The sequence below is a fragment of the Colossoma macropomum genome, unplaced genomic scaffold (assembly GCF_904425465.1).
Source record: "Colossoma macropomum unplaced genomic scaffold, Colossoma_macropomum, whole genome shotgun sequence".
NCBI lineage: Eukaryota > Metazoa > Chordata > Actinopteri > Characiformes > Serrasalmidae > Colossoma > Colossoma macropomum.
Genome location: NW_023495845.1, coordinates 1 through 19,525, shown reverse-complemented (window position 1 = coordinate 19,525; position 19,525 = coordinate 1). Strand labels below are relative to the sequence as shown.

The 19,525-nt window shown below is 39.7% G+C and overlaps 1 protein-coding gene across 2 annotated transcripts; it reads right to left on the bottom strand.

Annotated features, from left to right (window-relative positions):
- Positions 1-18,508, bottom strand: LOC118803118 (calmodulin-regulated spectrin-associated protein 2-like; the record flags this gene model as incomplete). 2 transcript variants are annotated; one of them, XM_036563624.1, is given in 12 exon segments in its annotated part: positions 1-3,897; positions 6,240-6,358; positions 6,539-6,651; positions 9,399-9,495; positions 10,246-10,466; positions 10,923-11,059; positions 13,628-15,518; positions 16,144-16,395; positions 17,101-17,170; positions 17,408-17,433; positions 18,095-18,179; positions 18,418-18,508. In XM_036563624.1, coding segments are annotated over 12 exon segments (3,399 nt in total), but the record flags the coding sequence as incomplete, so codon positions are not given.
- Positions 18,509-19,525: the final 1,017 nt, after the last annotated feature.

Here is a 19,525-nt window from a genome sequence, read left to right as displayed (position 1 = left end):
AATGTTTGGATGAAAATCTGTATTTGTGTAGGCCTAAAGGTTAACAGATATTCAGATAGGACGCGACATACAGCACATAGGCAATGATAAATACGCATAGACGACAGAAGAGGAGATGTAGTGAACTGAACTGAATAAAAGAAAACGTTCAGATGTTCAACACTGTACTCTCATTGCACTGTAGCTTCTTCCACAGCCAACACTAGCAACATTTACTCATAACACTTTGCAAGTTTAAAGCATTTCCTTGTTCATATGAAAAATATCATTAATAATCAATGGCTTTAAAAATATGCTTAACATGTAAAACTATATATATACAGCTTTTAATAAATCTGATGGATGAATTTCTTCAGCTAATAAAAATAAAAACATCTTTCAGTTCATTTGAACCTGAAGAAAGAAAAAAATAGTGTTATCAGACAAAAAAGCCTGTAAAAATGTAACAGCTCCTGGAAATGTCGTTTATACTTAATATGAATAAGCAGGTTACTTCGCAACAATATAGGCAGCATCTATACGGAAGCATCGTAATATTATATTCAATAATTATACGCTCTGGTTTTAATACTAACTTGTCAATGTAAACTACTGCAACTGGCAGCTGAACTGCACTGTGTTTCTAAAAGAAGGTTACCAGTATGTTTTAAACATACTTTACGTTAACGTTAACACTTCGGAGACTGTTACACAATCATGGCGAGGTTCACGTGAATGATGTAGTGTTACAGTCCAGCAGCTGAAACTGTTAGGTCCGTGCTGATTTCCTTAAAATGACGAAAGGCCACAGGACAACATGTAGAAGCCAGACAAAGGATTTCTGCTTTCAGCTCAACATGATAGCCATTATATACACACACATACATACACTGCTCATAGTCATATGCACCACTGTCAGGGAAATTATGATATTTATCAAAATATAAATAAATTCATAGAGTAAGACAAAAATAACAATTCATAAACATGTGACCTTCTTAAAACTGAAATTAGGCTACGTTCACATTTCAGTACACATTACATTATTCTGATGTTTTGCTCAGATCCGATCTGTCTGCTTGAGCGCTTCAAGTTTATAAGGTCTTGTTCAGGCAAGCAGCTCAAATTAGATTTTCTGCATCTGAACAGCAAAAAAGCCACACGAAAACAGACTTTTTCAAATCGAATTCAAGCCACATTTGTAGGCGGCATCAAATCTGATTTCTGGATGTGTGACTCAGTTAGACGGTTCAGACGGATTTCATGCGTTTTTTTTGAGTGAGGCTGTTCAGATGTCAGAATGTACATCAAGAAAGGCAGCTGTGCATATTCACATATAACAGATTAAACAGGGAGAGCAGAAGGTTTTGGCAGCAATTTAGGGAACATTTTTTACTCTGTAGATCTGTTGTGAACAGATGTCTAACAGCTAGTTATCAGTGTTAGGTGTTAGTCAGCATGTGTCACAACCAATGTGAACAAATGCAACTACAGCCTGAATGTACAAATCAGATTTGGTCACTTATAACTTGAAAGACGCGGTCAATAAAGTCAGATACAAGAAACAAATCTGATTTGCCCTGAAAAGTAAATGAAGCCTAAGAGACCCGTCTTTGTCTCTAGTGTGAATAACTGAGTCTGCATGTATACATTTATTCATCATTAGCCCTTTTTAGTTGACACTGGATAAGGACAACGGTCGTAGTACTTCATCTATTCCAATCCAAATGTTTTCAGTACAGCCATATATCAGATATGTATCTGATCTAGAAGAACATGTGAAAGGTGGCACAAATCCAATTTTGAATCATCAATCATTATAATCCCGGATCCGATGTTTTCAGAGTAGTGTAATTGTTTAAAAGATCTGAGTCACTTTGGCTACATTCAGACTGCAGCTAAAAGTGGCCCGAATCCGATTTACTGCTCAAATCTGGTTTTGTTTGGTTGGTTTGGTTCTGTTTGTTTGATTTAGAAAGCACCGTGTGTATTTGTTTACAATGCCCACGCTCACCTCGCTCATCCTCCAAAACTAAAGATGTGAAGTGTAACTATAGGAATAGATGTTTTGATGATGTTGCCATCATGGGCCTGTTTTAGTGAACACGAAATTATGATGAGGATTGAGATAGATTAACGGAAAAGTCACATCAATTCCAATCTGACTGTTCAGATAGAGGTTACATTGCTTTATACTGTATATGCATCAGATTTCAGTACCACATATGAAAGTGGCCCAAATTTGAACTGGAAACATCAGATTCATTGTATTTTTTGCTGTACACACTGATATACAAAATACACATATGAAACATATAAGAGTAAAAGATTAGATTTAAGACCAATTTTACCTGTAGTCTGAACGCAGCCTTTCATATATGGTCCTAGATTGGATTTGTGGTCCATCCTAATGAGAACAATGAAAAAGCACCGAAGCCAAGGTGAATCAGGAATCATACTATATTTAGTTTGTGACATACTTCTGAGTGATATTAAGTGGTATTAGGGGTCTCCGCACTAGTGTTTTCATTTGATGATAGGTGGGTGTGGTGGGAGCAGTTGATATTATTTGTCCAGGCCTGATGGTGCATGTTGACATAAGCAAAACTCAGAAAACATTTTCAAGGAGGGTAGACGTCAGTGCATTTTGAAGGAAGATTTTGAATTTTGTCTTTTAATAGTAAACAGGGGAAAAGAAAGTCAGTTTCGATTTCAGGTTGACTTTAATGCATCTCGTCCTAATCATGAACAGCTGAGAGCTGTTCAGAGCAAATACTGTTTGTGATAAAAGGCTTGTACTTCTAGTTTGTTCATGAGGTTTGATTCTTGCGAAGTTGATTAGGATGTGTGCATGCAGTTCTTTTCAGGGCACAGATATGGGTCACTTAAACATGGGAATGTTAACTGACAAGGCAGAAAGATTGCATATGAGCAATAAATCTGAATTAATTAAGGTTTGTAATGTGAACGTAGCTCTGGTGTCTGGGCTGTTCCCTCAGCATAGACTACACAGGCTGTTTAATGATGAAATAACATTGGCATTGCAATTTAGACCCAGGCTACTTCATATCTGAAAAATAGGCCTCAACATATCTTCTCTGTCTCATGATCATGTGCACAAATCTCAATTAGCCCTAAATAAATCATTGGCTTGTTCATAAAACTCAAGAGTGCACTGTGGGTCATTAAAAAGCAGGCATAAATGTTGAAACAAGACAAGCGTAAGGCCACGAAAGTTTAAAGTGTTTAAAATAAGAACAAAGGTGAGCAACCTATGCTGCTTTTTTGTTTCTCAGGAACAAATGCTACAACCTTTATATTTGGCACACGCACACATACACACACGTGTACACACACACACACGCACACACCACATGCAGACAGATGAACCATGTGTGCCAGCTAATATTGACGTTATGTTCGCTGCATGACATGGACCTCAAAATCCATCTTTTAATCTTGACATTCAAGCTGTGCGTAACATTGGAACTCTTCCGTAATCCTGTAATTCCTGTCACTCTTGGAGGAACAAGCTAAACGATGATGGCGCAAAAGTGTCCAAAATCCTCATCGGAACTCCAGTGAGGTGTGTAGTGAGTGTCTGGTTGCTCTCTGCGGGGCTCATTTGAGCAGTTTTTTGGGCGTACTCTGTTTCTTGTACTGCCAGAGGTGGCTGTAGATGGTGATGGCGTCGATGCTAGCGGACATGGTCTTGGCAGGGATGTGGCAGAACTGCTTCTTATCTGAGCTGTATTTGTACAAGTTCTCGATCATCTTAGGCGTGATGGCTTTCGGGCCAATGCCTGCCAGCTTGCTGATCTCCTGTGTCTCCGGGTAGTACGTGTAGAGCGCACGGAACTGGCAACCCGAATCCCGGAACAGGATCAGGAAGTTGTTAGATTCCGTCTTCTCCATTTCCTAGAAGATGAGAGGAAACAATTCAGATCTTTCTGAAGGAATGACAGCAAGTCTCTCTGCCATATGCACATGTTCAATGTCCCCATTAAAGGGGAATTTCAGTGGATGTTTTCTAAATATCTACATAATTCAATGGTTAAGTCAGAGTGAGAATTGTTCACAGCAGTGATGACGGAAACCAGACGTCCAAAGCATTTAATGCCTCTAAAAGCTACATTATTGAACGCTACTACACACACCCTCACAGAAGAGTCACATGAATTTCACATGTGAATGAAACATCAGGTTTTTCATGTTAAAACTGATATCACATGAAAAAATGTGATCATGTAAAAAAAAAAAAGTGTGATTATTTGTAAACATGGTTTTTGCACACTTGTGAAATATATGTGACTTTTCTGTAATTGAATGGTTACAAATACACTTTCTGATGCCTGAGACATTGTTTTAAGATAGTTCCGAGAAAAGCTTTTGGCTTAAAATGTATATTTTTTAAATCCATTCATGGTGCAAAGATACATGCACGATGAAATATTTCAACATTATCAACACTACATACAATAACTCAACATGGTTCATTGGTGATTTTGGACAGCAGGTAAAATGACTATTTGCGTTGTAGACATGGTGATCCCTGTTTTCTAATTGGAGTCAATAAGTTTGTCTAGAATAAAGCATTTTACATGAAACTACTCTGACTGACTTTACATCTCAACGACAGCAAACAGCAAAGATACAGAGCGCGCCCGAGTTCCACACACTCCTGTCTCCTTGTAGATCGATCATTTTGAATATCACTTCTCATTGTCTGTGAAACTACATGCCCTCTTTGAATAGCACAGAGATGTAGCAATCGATAGTTTGGTAGATGCACACTGCCTGGGATTCTCCTTCAACAAAACAGACAGTTTCCTCCAAGTCCGTCTGGTTCTTTCATCCAAATAAACAGTTTCCTGCTCAGCCGTTTCTTATACTAATAACTGTGGTGCTGACTAATAACCAATGCATTTTTGCTTCAACAATTTTTGGTATTCTTAATAAAACCAAACAGGTGATATTTACACACCTAACAGCTTGGCTATGTCTCTCTGACTATTTCAGCTTCATAAGGGCCTGTTTTACATTGACACTTATTTGGTGCTCATGTTGAGAGACGACAGTAACAGACTCCAACACGTGCCAATAAAACATCTATAAACTTTGTTTTATCTCTAGTGACTGAATACTGATGTAGCAGCACACAGCTGGCCAGAAATGCTGCAGAAAAATCACTTCATTTTTCAGATGTGCATGCACAGTGTTGTTTAAATGAAAAGAGGTTTGATAATGCATTTACTATTGATTTAAGATTCAATTTGACTCTCCAACATGTGTGCAGTAGCTTGCTCACTTCGCTTGATTGTGAATAACACTGTAACTACTAAAGGCTGCTTTTATGCTTTCCGCATCAACAAGTTAGTATAAACCAGCTTTAATATCGGTTTATACCAGAAATGGCACAACATGGTCAAAACTGAACAGGGCTTGACCAATACTGATCCACTAAATTTATACCGGGATCAGTTCTGATACAGATATGGGCAACCCTACTATTTTCTCTTTGAAGAGTGGTGAACTTTGAGGAAGTTTGAGTAAAAACATTTTTTCCACTGTCATGTTTTCTGAGCACAGCGCTTGGTCTCTTGGTGGCTGGTCCCCTGAAAGCTCCCTCCCCCTGGAAACCGGCAGTCTATACTTTACTATACTCAGTGCTTTATTTAAAACTACATACGGATCTGCAATGTTTCAGACAAATAAACATGAACAGTACACGTGTGCATTCAATAACCCTCAAAATGGTCAAGCATCTTTCTACATGAACTGTTAGGCCTGTTACACATACTACCTCTGTGTGGTGTAAGCGGAATAGCTTGCTTTTCATTTCAGTGCTCATGTAAACAGGTCAGAGCGTTCACACAGTAACATACAGCAAAATAAACTAAGAAAAACACTGAGAACACAATAAAAAAAACTAAATCATGGTCTAAAGTTTTTTGTTCTACATACACATTTTCCAGTAGATGTACAGGTTTGAAACAAGTGCCCAATCACAAGTCAGAAAACTGCTGAGGGTAAAGAAATATAAGCTGCTCTTTCATACAAATTATCTTTTTATTAAGAAAACTAAAGTAACTGATTTGACTGAACTGTTCCAAAGTGCAAACACTGTATGCATGAATAGACAATGTGTCCAAGCTGCAGCAGGTACGTTGGCACATCCCTCATGTCACACGGAGGTAGTATGTGTGAAACAGGCCTTAGTGTACTGTTACTGTACAGCAGAACTGTGGCTAGCTCCTGACCTCCAGTATCTTGTTCTTCTGTCCCTCGTTGACTTTGCCTGCCAGGCAGCAGTGGGCCAGAGCGTTCTGGATGATGTACTTGTTAGACTTGGCACTGGGCTCCTTGTAAAGTTTCGGCCCTATTTAGGAAGAGATAGTAGAGATTATCAGTATTCTGTTGCATTCATGCATCAACATAAAATATTGCTCATAACTGAATTAGAATAAACTTACTACACATATCCAAATATCATAAATGCTCAACTGCACATAAAGAAGGCTCTATGTGAGTATGAAAAAGAATAGCAGGCTTTGTGCACCTGTGTATTCTGTGTTGGATGCTGCTGATGATGTCGTTGATTCATTCTCCCAGTTCTCCCCATTCCTGTTTACTGACGGACATGGAGACAACTGACCTTCTGCAGATTCTGGCCTGTGGATGGACACAAAGACTTTCTTAAATACTGGATTATTTATTTAGTGGATGGATATAAGGATTAGGAGCTGTTGCAGCACTTCATCTTACAATTCACTACAACCAGACACACAGCCAAACATTTAGGAGCATTATAAAGGTTAGCATGAATAAGGAGCCATCACATATGTTAGCATGTTAAAGCCAGAAATCAGTACTAGGTAAGCATGGAAAAGCCAGCAGCAAGTTAGCATGGAAATAGCATATTAGAACCTCACTGTTGCAAAAGAAGCAGCTGAATCAAGCATGAATGGCCTGATGTGAAAGCTGGAAGCAGGTGTTCCACCAATTATGATACAGCTAACTGCTATAACTCAAGGGGTGCTTACATACGTGTTTGTGTATGCATTGGTTTGTATGGTCTCTCTCATTTTCTACATTTCTACATTGTCTCTTTAATGGGGCATTACTGCCCCCTGCTGTTTGCATTTAAAACATAGGCTAGCGATGAAAGAATTAAATGATGCACATTGCAGGCTGTACAATGTAACGTGCCAGTTCACCCCCATATTCATTTACTTAACACTATGTTAGAATTCCAAATGATTAACTGACAGAAAGACAAAACTACTGGTTTGGGAAGTGTCTTCCCAAAACTGACTACAAAGTCTGATGTGCAGATTACATCACTATTTCCATTTCCACAAAGCAGTGCTGACACCAATCAACTGACCATTTGCAAAACTGCTATTTGCAAAATTTACGTCTAATAAGGTGGAGTGTTTAACTCCTGGTTTGGTGTGGAGGAGCTGCCTCTTCAGATGAGGGAATTCTAACACTGAAGCTAGTCGGAGCAACGTAAGATGCTGAGGAGGACTCATCATCTTTTACATGAGGTTTTTAAGCAAACTTTAATGAAACAGTACAGAGAACTGCATGTATGATTCATATTAATCTTCCCAATTTACATTAATATTCATCTTCACACAATGTTTTTAATCACAAATGTAAGTGCTGTACAGTTCTGTTTAATCTTACTGATTTAACAAGCTGTAAGCAGTTAAATTAAAAAAGTTAGCTTGTTACCTTACTGATGATTTTTTTTTAATGTTATTTATTGTTAGACATCATATTAAAATTATTTTTAGCAAATACAAATTTTGACTTTCCTTAGTCAGCACAATTGTTTAGTAACATTACAAGTTAGACACTGAGCTAAGTGCTGTCTTCCACATACTTCAATGTAAACCTGTTTCATCTTCAGGAATGAAATAAAAAAACAGCTCTGTCCTCAAGATGACCAGGACAGCGTGTGTCAAGAAGTATACGTTCCTCAGTAACTTTTTTCCACCATTTCTTAATTTCATAATTTTGACTCATTTATTGACACCACTGTTCTCACTGCAGGTAGTGTTTAGAGACAACTGTAATTGGCTGAGAGGCGTGTCAGTCATATTTGCAAAGGGTTAATTGTATTTTAATCTTTACTTTTCTATGGCTTAGAAAAATGTTCTGCAATTATATTGTACTTTTGAATGCAACAAGCTGGAGGGTCTGATTGCATCTGTTTGCCTTTTGCCAGCCACCAACCTGACCAAACAAAGGGCAAATTATTCCATATGTAGGGGTGAGTGCCTTGTTTTGTTCATTCTTTTTTTCCTATTTTTTTTTTTTTTAAGACTGTGTGGGTGTTTGCTTGGCTCTAAAACTTTTCTTTGACCATACCACATTTTAAGATCATTCAGATTGATGAAACCAAGGCAAAACACAATCTTATCTGAGTTGGACTGATGATGGTTTTATATACGGCCTCTTTAATTTTATGCCTAGACCCTTGAGATCATACCAGAAACATTCCGTTTTTTTTAGCTGTTTATTAAGCAGCTGTGCTGGTATGAAAGTACTGCAATTACAATTTAGTGCTATTAGAATTAACAATGGATAGTTCCGTGTTTGACTGGCGGCCTGTCCTGGGTATATCCTGCCTTCTGCCCTTCTGACGGCTGGGATAGACTCCAGCAGCCCCCCTGCGACCCACAAGGATAAGCGGTTTAGAAGAAGATGTAGTTCCATGTGTTACATGAATAAAATGTTGCGTGATTAATGTGGAGAACAAAAAATACTAAGATGAAAGATGGACTCAATAAAAACAAATAGGCAGTAACATCTAACACTATCAGTTTGCTGAACTGGCAGCGATGCGGCGGTCTGGTCCAAACTGAGGGAACTGACCTGGCCTTCCCCCCTTTAGGAGAGGTCAGAAAGAAACACAGATTGCCTGGCGACAGTTTACTGCGTCTGCCACAGCATGCAGGAGAGGAGTAGAGATGCCAGGGAGAAAAGTCAGACAGGAAGTGACAGAGGAGAGAAATGTCAGACAGGAAGTGACAGAGGACAGTGACATCAGTTAGGAAGTTAAGGGAGAAAGATATCCAACAGAAAATGACAAAGGAGAGTGATATCAGACAGAATATAAGAGGAGAATTTAGGGGAGACTTTAACATACAGGGATTTAGAGTAAACAAAGTATTTTAAGAAAAAGGAAAACTTTAATATGTTAAAAAACAAAAAAAAAAAACAAATGAAATTCCAAGTGGCTTCTCAAAAAGCCTCACTCTGGGGAAGACTTTAAGCTCATGTAACCATAAATTAGACAAACTTGTAATTAAAACTGCCCTGCAGGGACATACTACAAACATGAGCTGCTATACTTTTCAGATAGGTGACAAACCCAGCTAAGGTGGTCCAGGACCACAAAAGCTTACCTGGACGTTCTCTTGTCTGACTGGACACTCTCATTGTCCGCCAGGTTAAGTGAGGCAAGTGATATGCTGGAGACAGAGAATCCGCGAGGTCGAGATCCTGGAGAAGAAATAAGATTGTATACATAAAACAAGGACCCAAATCAGTTGTTTAAAAATAGCCGAACTATATTTTTTCTAAAAATGAATAAACAAACACAAAATATTGAAAAAAACAAACACTGTACTGTAAAAAGATACATTCATATGCAAATGTTTGATAGCCTTGGCTGATCAAATGATGTTTTGTTTATTTTTTTATTAGATTTTCATGAGAAAATCAATACTGCAGAGCTGACTTTGCTAAACCTATCTGAGTTTCAACAACCTATTTGATTCGAGCTTGAACGCCAGCATGAAAGCTGCGCACTAGAGCTATTATAATACCTGTGCTTGAATTAGGCCTTCCTGTCTGACTAAATAATTGTGATGAACAATTTCATTTTGCTGAAGCTCAAATAAACAAACATTACTCACTGCCCTCTACAGGTGTTAAAGCACCAGCCAGAATTTAAAACTGGTTTTCTTAATGTTCCTGAGATCTCAATAAATACATTTTCTGCTTTCTTTTGCTTACATGTTTTTGTCTCAGCTGAACTGATAAAAACACACCCAATTCACATTTTGTTTGTTGCAACGTAAACATAAGTTTGTGAAAGCTAACAACTGTGGGGAATAATAACAGTCAGCTCAAATAACTGCGATCAGTTCAAATAATGAAATACATTTCCTCTAATCTACAGTAAGCCTGAGCTTTCAGATTTTTCCAATGTTTCTGTAGGTTTTCTGGGTTTCTGAGTAGCTGTTGTACCTGTGTTTGTCCGTGTAGGGGGTTTGGGAGACTCCATAATGTCTCTGTGCATAGACTTGGGCCGGGGCTTCTTTTGCTTGACGCTTGGGGTGCGGGGCCTGATGACACTGTCCATGTCCTCCATCAGTTTCAGCTGCTTCCTCCTCAAATATTCATTTTTGATAAACTCTCGTCTCGCCTTCTCTTCCTCTTTCTTCTGACGTTCCTCCTCTGCTTTCAATCTGAAACAGATTCCCCAAACAGAGATTTACCCAAAGTGTGTTAAAGCAGAGAGGTGCTCACTGAATTTTGATGCTTTACTGAACCGACAGAATCACTCCACATCATTGAACATCTCATTTCAATATGTAACTAGTCAGTCTTATTAGTGTTAGTGAGCCAATATCTAGACTGCTGATTGTCTAAATTACATTCTCTATGCATGTTAATAATGTGAGCTCTTCTTGATTAGTCTGTGATCCATTACAGCCAGTATATATACCCAGTTCCAGCACCTCACACTTATTTCTAATTAAAGTATCAGTATTGGTATTAAACATTTTTGAAAGATATCCAGCCTTAGTGCTCACAAGCCCAGCACTTAGAACAACTGGACTGAGCATAGTTTCAGGAGTAAGTTTTGAGGCTAGATTTGTGGGTGACTAACTAATTAACTTCTGCACAGAGTTTAAACTAACTTTGCCACTTCCTTCTTCTGCTCCATCTCTTGCTCCTGCTGTTGTTTTTTCATCTGCGTCTCTTTCTCTCTCCTCAGCCTCTTCTCCAGCAGAGCCGCCCTCTTCTGCGCAATGTCTTCCTCACCTTTCTGGTCATCCTGAACACAAATGAATGGGCACAAAATTGACTGATCTACAAATAAATGAGCCTGAATTGAAACACACAGAGATGTAAAGACATTCTAAAAGAGGAAACAAAACACACACAGCAGTAAAATGCATAAGCCAGAACATGCCCAGGGTGTAGAAACATAAAGTACTGTGCAAAGGTCAGAGACCACCCTTCATTTATTTTATTTTCAGTCAAAATGACCATTAAGTAAAAGTTTTGTTTTACATTTGTGAGGAGATTAGTTATAAGATAGTTAATCCACATGCATAAGAAAGCAAAATAAGTGAAAAAAATAAGAGTTTCCAAAACTAGAGTTCCAAAAAAAAACAAATATTAAAAAAGATATAGACAACAACTGTAAGACCTGGGAGACCCCCTAAACCGTCATCATTAGATTAACAGCACTTAAAGCTTTCATCTTTGGGAGGTAGAGAGAAAATCAAGCTCCACTCTTGCTTCAGATCAGAAAAGATCCAGAGGCGTAGATTGAGTTGTCTCTCCACTTTGAGAAGACACAGAAAAATGAATAACTTGTATTTAATCGCTGTTTTGACTGGAAATTAAATGAAGGGTGAATGTTGTAAGCATCCAACCCTGAGTCAAAAGACAATAATACATAAATTTCAACACAGAGATACAAACACAATCACTCAGATGAGCCACACTTCAGCACACAGAAGTATAAATACATCAGTAGCTAGATTTCCATCCACATGCACATTTTGACATTCGATTTAAGATATACTTTTTTGCAGATAAAAATGTGATGCAACAGAAATACATTGAGAATAATAATATTTAGAATAATAAAAGATAACAAACCAAAATAAAAAATGACAAACAACTGAAGAATGTCTTGCAAAGTAAGGATACACAATTAGTGGGAAAATGTGCAGAAAAGCCTCTTTATTAACTTTTTTGATACACTTGCAGCCGTGCAGCCTCACAGAGCTGACGTAGTGATGCCAACTCTTTAGTGAACATCACAGGCTTTAGGTCCAATGTCTATGAGACCAGAGGCTATGGGGCCAGAGTTCAGAGATTTAGACTGGGCAACTGACAGAGTCTACAAGAGGAATGGGGAACTCTGTTCTTGGTGAGCCTGATTCCTGCACGATTTGATGTTCTTCTTGCTCAAGCACACCTGAGGGGTTATTTATTAAGTTCAGTTATTGTGACAGCAGACAAACCAGCAAACTACACTGGCCTCTGGCTCTGAGTTCCATACCCCTGTTCTATATGACAACAGCCTGGTGCCCCCACGCTCTACATACTTTTGTGTTTTTCCTACTCTTGCATGTAAACGTGGCCACTTTTACTTATTTTTATAAAACATTTAAGCACTGGATGTCAGGTGATGCTGTTATATCTGTTCACATCCAACAGATGACAGTCTTGGTGCGGCTGTGCTTGCCTTCCTTAATCTCTAGCAAACAAAGCTCATATGAGTTCTAATAAGTATAAAACAGCAGGAAACAAAACAGGGATTTCTGCTTCTCTATCAAAGACAGTTTGATTTCTGTTGTCATTCGTTTATAGACCCTTGTTGGACAGTATTCTGGTATTGTTGTTACAGGTGATTATGTTCAGTTTTTTCTGTCGCTTGTTTGCTTAAAGATTTTAATACAAAATTAAGCATTAAGCATTTCTTTTCTTTAAATATTCCACAGTGAATCTGTTCAGTCAAGCAAGTCAGTCAGTCAGTCAGTCTCTTCCTTAACGTCAAACATCCTTAACCCTTTAAATGCCCAGGTCCAAGTTTCCACTCATCACATTTACAATTCACAGTTTTGCAGCCCAAATGTACTACACTGCTTCTTCTGGTGTTCTTTAGTAAAGCCAATGGCTCTATATAGAGCTATGAACAAAGAACCATTTGAATTGTTCTGATTAGCACATCTCAAACATACAAGTTGATGTAAATGAAGAGTTTTATTCAGTAACATTTGACCTTATACACCTAAAAATAATCAACGTAAGGTTTCATCCATTTTGTGTTTGTTTTAAACACATTTATTTACTTTTAAACAGTTTTGTATTAATAAAGTGGATGCATTCAAAATTTAGATGTCAATTAATCTGTAGTAATTTGCATATTTCAATACAATGCATACTAGATGTTCGGACAGTGACAAGTATTTTTAGGTTTTTACCACTATTGAGCAGTACTGTGATGCTGATATTGCTATTGAAGTCAAAATTCTGGTATTGTGAAACCTCTAATATACTGTAAAGGCTTCAAAACAGCTGCTACTACTGCTTAGCAGTGCTACTTACATTGTCCATTTTTATAGAGAACAGTATGTCACACAATTTGTGGTAAAGAGAGAATTGTGTAAATTAGATTTTTTTTCATCCAGCTCAAAAAGCACTTTAAAAAAAGCACTAAATAGTTTAGCCAAGGCTTTGATGTATCAGACTTTCAGACTGTCCTTGAAAGTCCCAAATGGTCAGCAATAATTTTCGTTTACCATGTGCATCCCTAAACAGCAACAAAATGGACTGTGAAACCTGTATTACTTTGCTTAGAGATAAAACAAGAATTCAGTCTTACCCTGTAGAAGAATCCACAACACATCTTCTGATCTGGATCTTGTGCGTCCGTCCCACTCTCTGTTACTTTCTCGTCATCGAGAGGCTTCAGCACAGAGAGGGGCACCTCGATCAGATCCTTCTTACCCTGGACATGAGCCTCCACTGGGCCTGCCTCCGTCGTCCCTGCCAAGCTCTCTGTTACTGGCCGAGAGTGAACCTGTGACACTGTCATTGCCTTAACGAATCTGGCTTCCTCAGCTGACCCTGCCTCACCCATCTTTTTATCTTTTCTCTCCTCCTTCACCTCCTCCTCTCTCTCTTTCGCTTGACTGGACAGAGTGTTTGCTGCGATCTCGTCTGCATCAGTGTTTGCTTCAGGTTGCTCGTCTTTAGCCTGTGGCACTGCTTTCCTCTCTTTATTTGCACGGTCTTTGTTTGTAGGTCCCTCATCGTGTCCCAGGTACGCGAATGAGCTAGTTTGTGTTTGGCTTGGAGAGAATCGCCGCAGCCTGGGAAGACTGTCTACTGACTGTGGTGTGTTCAGCATCCGGCTAAAGGGAGTGACCTTCAGCTCGTTGGGCCGCGGGGTACGGGGTGTCCGAGCATGGAATGAAGCTGACTTACGTTTTATAGGGGCAGGTGAGCGTTGGGTGGTTCGAGGCGACCCTGTGGAGGAAAGGTTTGGGGACAGGGAGCCCACGGATCCACGGCCCACAGCACTACTGCTACGCAGTGGGTGTTTCCTTGGCGATGGCTGCATTTGCGATTGCGGCTGCGTGTGTGGAGGGGAGATCACCCAGCTTTGTTGGTCTCGAAGGCGCATGATGCGCTCCTGCTGCTGTGCCAGCCGCTGCATCTCCGTCTGCAAGAAACTCAGAGATGTGTTCAGACGCTCAATGGATCGTGTGTATTCTGATAAATCCGCCACCTCTGCAGCTCCTCCCTCCTCCAGCGTCGATCTCAGGGGTGCCCCGTCCGGCTTGCACCTCTCTAATCTCGAACCGCTCTCATCATATTTCAAAATTCTTGCCTCTGTGCTTTTCTTTTCACCTTCATCAGGACTACCACCACTACTGGTGTCACCTCCTAGTGGCGAAGTGGCTCCTTTGCGGCGGACAACATTGAGGAAGGCCGTGCGGCCCATCCGTTGCCGGTGACGTGTGAAGGCAGCTTCCACTTTCTTCTTCTGGGCTTCTATGGCTCGCCGCTTCTCCTCCAGCTTCATCTTCAGTTGTACCATCTCTGACACCAACAAGCTGGATGGGTCGCGGGGCGAGGTGACCCGACCGGGACTTCGGGCATCAGGCGTAACGGACCTTGCCATTGCTGCATTGGGGGAAATGCCTATGTCACTTTCTGGAGTGTTCCCGCCACTCCGGCCATCGGCATGGTTCAGCTTGCGGAACTTCTGCTCAGCAAAGCTGGTCATGCGCACTGCAGAAGCAGAGCCAATGGAAGAGGTGGAGCTTGTGGCCAGCGAGCGAGCCCCCAGCAGGCTCGGCACAGGGCTAAAACCACCGCCAGTGTCAGGTAATGGACATGAACGTGCCTCGTAGTCTTGGTCCATGTCAGAGTAGTCCTTCAAGGACGAGTCTTCATCTTGCCCATCCTGAATGTCCTCTGTGCGCACGTGAATTCCCGTGTCTATTTCTGTGGACGTGGAGTTTAGCTCTGCGTCGTCGGCACGGGCCTTAGACAGACTGTCCTCAGGTTCTTGCGTGCTGGAGTTAGGGTCAGTGGCACCATGGTCACAGGAGTCAGGGCTATGCAGGAAGAAGGCAATTTCCCCACCAGGGGGCTGTAGGCTGCTGTGGGGACGCTCAGAGTCATGTATGATCTTTAGAGCTTCCTCCATAGTGGGGGTCAGAGGCTGGGGACCAGAGTCCTCCGGAAGTATACCATTAGAATACCTACAAAGGCAGAGAAATACTTTAGATCACATGATATGACATACAAGGTGTTTTGTTGATTACATGCATCACCATAATTACCTACAAAGCACACAGGTGCCACTGCTTTGGACAATGACCCAAAACGAAATTACTATACAATATATAACCAAGGTTAATCAAACTGTGGTAACTATTCCAAGTGCCAGTATTCAAATGCTGAATCACTATTCAAGTATTCTGTATTTGTGTGATTCAATATTTCAATTGATTATTTATCTTTATTACTTTTGTCAAACACAAACATGTTCTGCCAATTGGAGGAAAATTTAAATGCAGTGGGTCAATTTGTTTGATGCTTTGATATCGGCCAAGTCTTTTTTTCACCTTACATGCAATTAACCAAAGACGTGTTATTAACTCTAAATACACTCAAATACCAGTATCAGTCAGGATGCACCTGACTAAAACATAGCCAAAACAGGCTGAGCAGGTTTAAAATGATCATGTGTAATTTAGCTCTAAAAACATCGTGATACAGCTAGATATTGAGAATCACTATTCAGGTACTCTTTATTTGATTAGCTCACATTTTGCTCAGTCAGAGGATGTTTTCTGAGGCTGCCAAATATGTTAAATTAAATACCTAGATTCAGTCCTAACACGAGGCCTCATGGAACAGTTGCGTGATGCTGCTTCATCATCTCCTTCCTCATGCAACGGGTGAGTGCTCCCATTAACGGGTTGGAAGGAGAGGTTCCTGCGCATGCCCCGTGCCGCTTGGTGAACTTTGAACCCCAGGCCATCTGAGCTTGAAGACCGACTTAGCCCACGACCTGACGGGCAAGCCACATCATCATCAAATGGAATTTCAAATGAGATACCATGGGCTGAAGACCTGTGGTAGAGAAAGAGAGGTGGGGGGGGTGGATCAGTCAGTGAATAAACTAACTAATCTAATATTCATCTTAAAACTGTACTGTTAATTAGTCTCCTGAATTTGTTAAAGAGTAGATTCTATTTGTTGCTTGTTTTACTTGCTGTATGTTTGCCATTATGTTTCTCAAAGAAAACTGGTACAATATGCAATACATGTACCTGTAATCTGATCAATCTTATGATTTCCATTTTTTTAAAGTCCTCTATATGTATCAACACATAAACAGGCTATACAAGTAACAGGAGGTGTAATATGCTGAGATTGATAAACTTCTTTTGATTTAGCTCTTATGTGGTGTTCATGGTCTTGGAACTGAACAGGTTTTATGATGGCACTCGAATGTAGTAGTTGGAGCCACAATGGAAATACGTTCTAAATCTACAAAACAAATTACATTATAAACTAATATCATACCCAATCAATCTAAAATAACAGCCATCTTACAACAGTTATCTACAGTGCATGCAGATAAGAAAAATTCTACATAAAACTGTTACTCGTTTATAGATGTTAAAGTATTGGAGTCTGACCCATAACAAAACATCTAACTGGATGCTGCTTTAACTAACAACATGAACATGAATCAGCAACATTACTGTTAGAATACTAGTTTAATGTGTACATTAATGTGAGAGTGATAACAAGGAGGTCTCCAGCACTGACCGTTTCTCTTTGGGCCACGTCCCCACACACCCATCCACGTATGACAGAGAGTTGGACCTCTTTATCACTGCTACAAGACAAGCAAAATATAATGCTTAACCTTATACACTTCAAAACAAATAAGCCATACCCTTCAGTCCCATACAGCTCTAGACTCTGCACAACTTAGTGTTTTCTCTGCCTTAACCTAACTGCTTTGTGTTATTACATAATTATTTAGCCCTATTATTAAATAATCATGTGCCTCAGGGCAGAATAAACACTATCCTGTGCTGAAAACACTATTGGCTGTAATGGCAATGTTTACCTGATTTGGCAGTGTCTGGTTGAGACCTACAGCAAAGGAAATAAAGCAAAAAAAGCAACAAATAAACCAAACACACAAACAAAAAGAACATAAAATGGTTCGGACAATAAATTGACAAAAATATGAAAGAGAAATTCACAAAATATACATTTACTCAAAAGTTTGTAGACATCTGCTCACAGAAACATATCTCCGAAAATCAAGGATATTAATAGGGAGTTTCTTTTCTTTTGCAGTCTCTACTCTTCTAGGGAGGCTTCCCACTAGATGTTGAAACTAGATGTGAGGATTTGATTGCATTCAGTGACAAATACAAAAGTATTAGTGAGGTAAGGTACTGATGTTGGATTATTAGTTCTGGATCACAAACACCACTACACCTCATCCCAAAGGTTTTAATGGTGCTTCATCACTCCAGAGAACACAGTTCCACTGCTGCACAGCCCAATGCTGGGGGCTTTATACCCCTCCAGCTTCTAAATATATAGGGTCAGATTCCAAGATAGGATTAACTCTAGTCCAGCACTACACTGTTTTGATTTTAATGGAGAATCTCTATTCAGAATGCTGTGTAGTCCAGGACTAGAGTTGATTTCTGTCTGTGGAATCAATCTATTGTGTAACTACTTGTATACGACTACTTGAGTTGTTGTTTTAACTGATCTATGAATATAATAAAAGACAAACCTTTGCTGGTCAGGGCTGGTTGGCCTGTGGATCAGGTTGTGTTTGGTTATTGGAGCCATTTTTGTTGACTGGACTGGGTCAGATACTGAAAACACAAAGGCATCGACACAGGCTCATTATCAAAGACAGATTCTGGAAGAGCACTGTAGAGAATACTAGCCAGCCCAGCCATAAGTTTGTTCTGATCCAGCCATGAGTCCTGAACCAGACAGTAAAGTGCTGTAGAATGCTTACTACCTGGCTCAGGTGTGTTAGGAACTGGGACAAAGAAGACAAACTTGAACTAGGTTAGGGATCGCTGGATAAGAGAGTTCCAGACTTACCTTTGGTTTCAAGTGTTCGAGGCTGAACAAAAGAGGGTTTGACCACTTCACACCACCAGAACAGCTCTGCCATAAACACAAGGTAGTTACTCTAAAACAAACAAACAAACACAGAAACATAAAGACATGAAAGGATAACAGCTGTAGACATGAGAAAACTACCATTCTTCTAACACAGTTGTGACCAATACAATAAAGAGCTACCACTCAGCACAGTTCAGTTCCAACTCGGAAGCCCCCCAGCCTTCCAGAAACTCAGACTATCCAAACTCCTATGAGGAAAAGTGCAATGAAAAGCAACTCAATGTTCCAACTCGGTCACACCTGCAATTTTAATCTGTTAAAATGTTAAAATGAGTCAAACACCTTTTGCGGCATGATAAGATGACATGTTTAATACACAGGACTGTGAGACACCTCTGAGACCACTCTTTTGTAAATTTAATTTTGGTCAAAACAACTATATGTATGCAGTTTTCAGCGTAAGAAAAAAGCATGAAACATGTTTACCAGAAAATTACACAAAACCTCAAACTTACAGTATAATATCAAATCTATCAATATCACTTCCATAGACTCTCCTGCCACTATAACTCTTCCATCTTTCCACTCTTAAGACCAACAAGATACAACAAAAGCTGCTCCCAAAGCTCTCACTGACATTATGTTCTTCTCTTCAAAGAACACCCACACAAGCAACTACATAAACACACCTTAAATGCCTTTCATTTCTTACTCATGTGCATCTAAAATGGCCAAAGAAGATATTTCTGAGGAGATTACATATAAAATGATGCAGATGTGCATAACGAAGATCAAAGTCAAATGATATGAAATAAGGGAGGAATCTCCAAAAACTTAGGAGCTGTTGCTGAGAAAAGGACAAAAAAAGAACAACATTTGCTCTAGAACACTTAAACTGGACATCTGACATATGGAGCAAAGGACTAAATGGACTGATGAGTCTAAATATGTAATTGTGATTACTTGGATTTTGAGAAGGAGAAAATGCAACCAACTTCTAAGACTGAATTTGTGAGGTATAGAAAATCACCCCTCCAGATTCTTTAACAAAATTCAAAGTGAGTCTCTTGAAAAGCATGGAAGC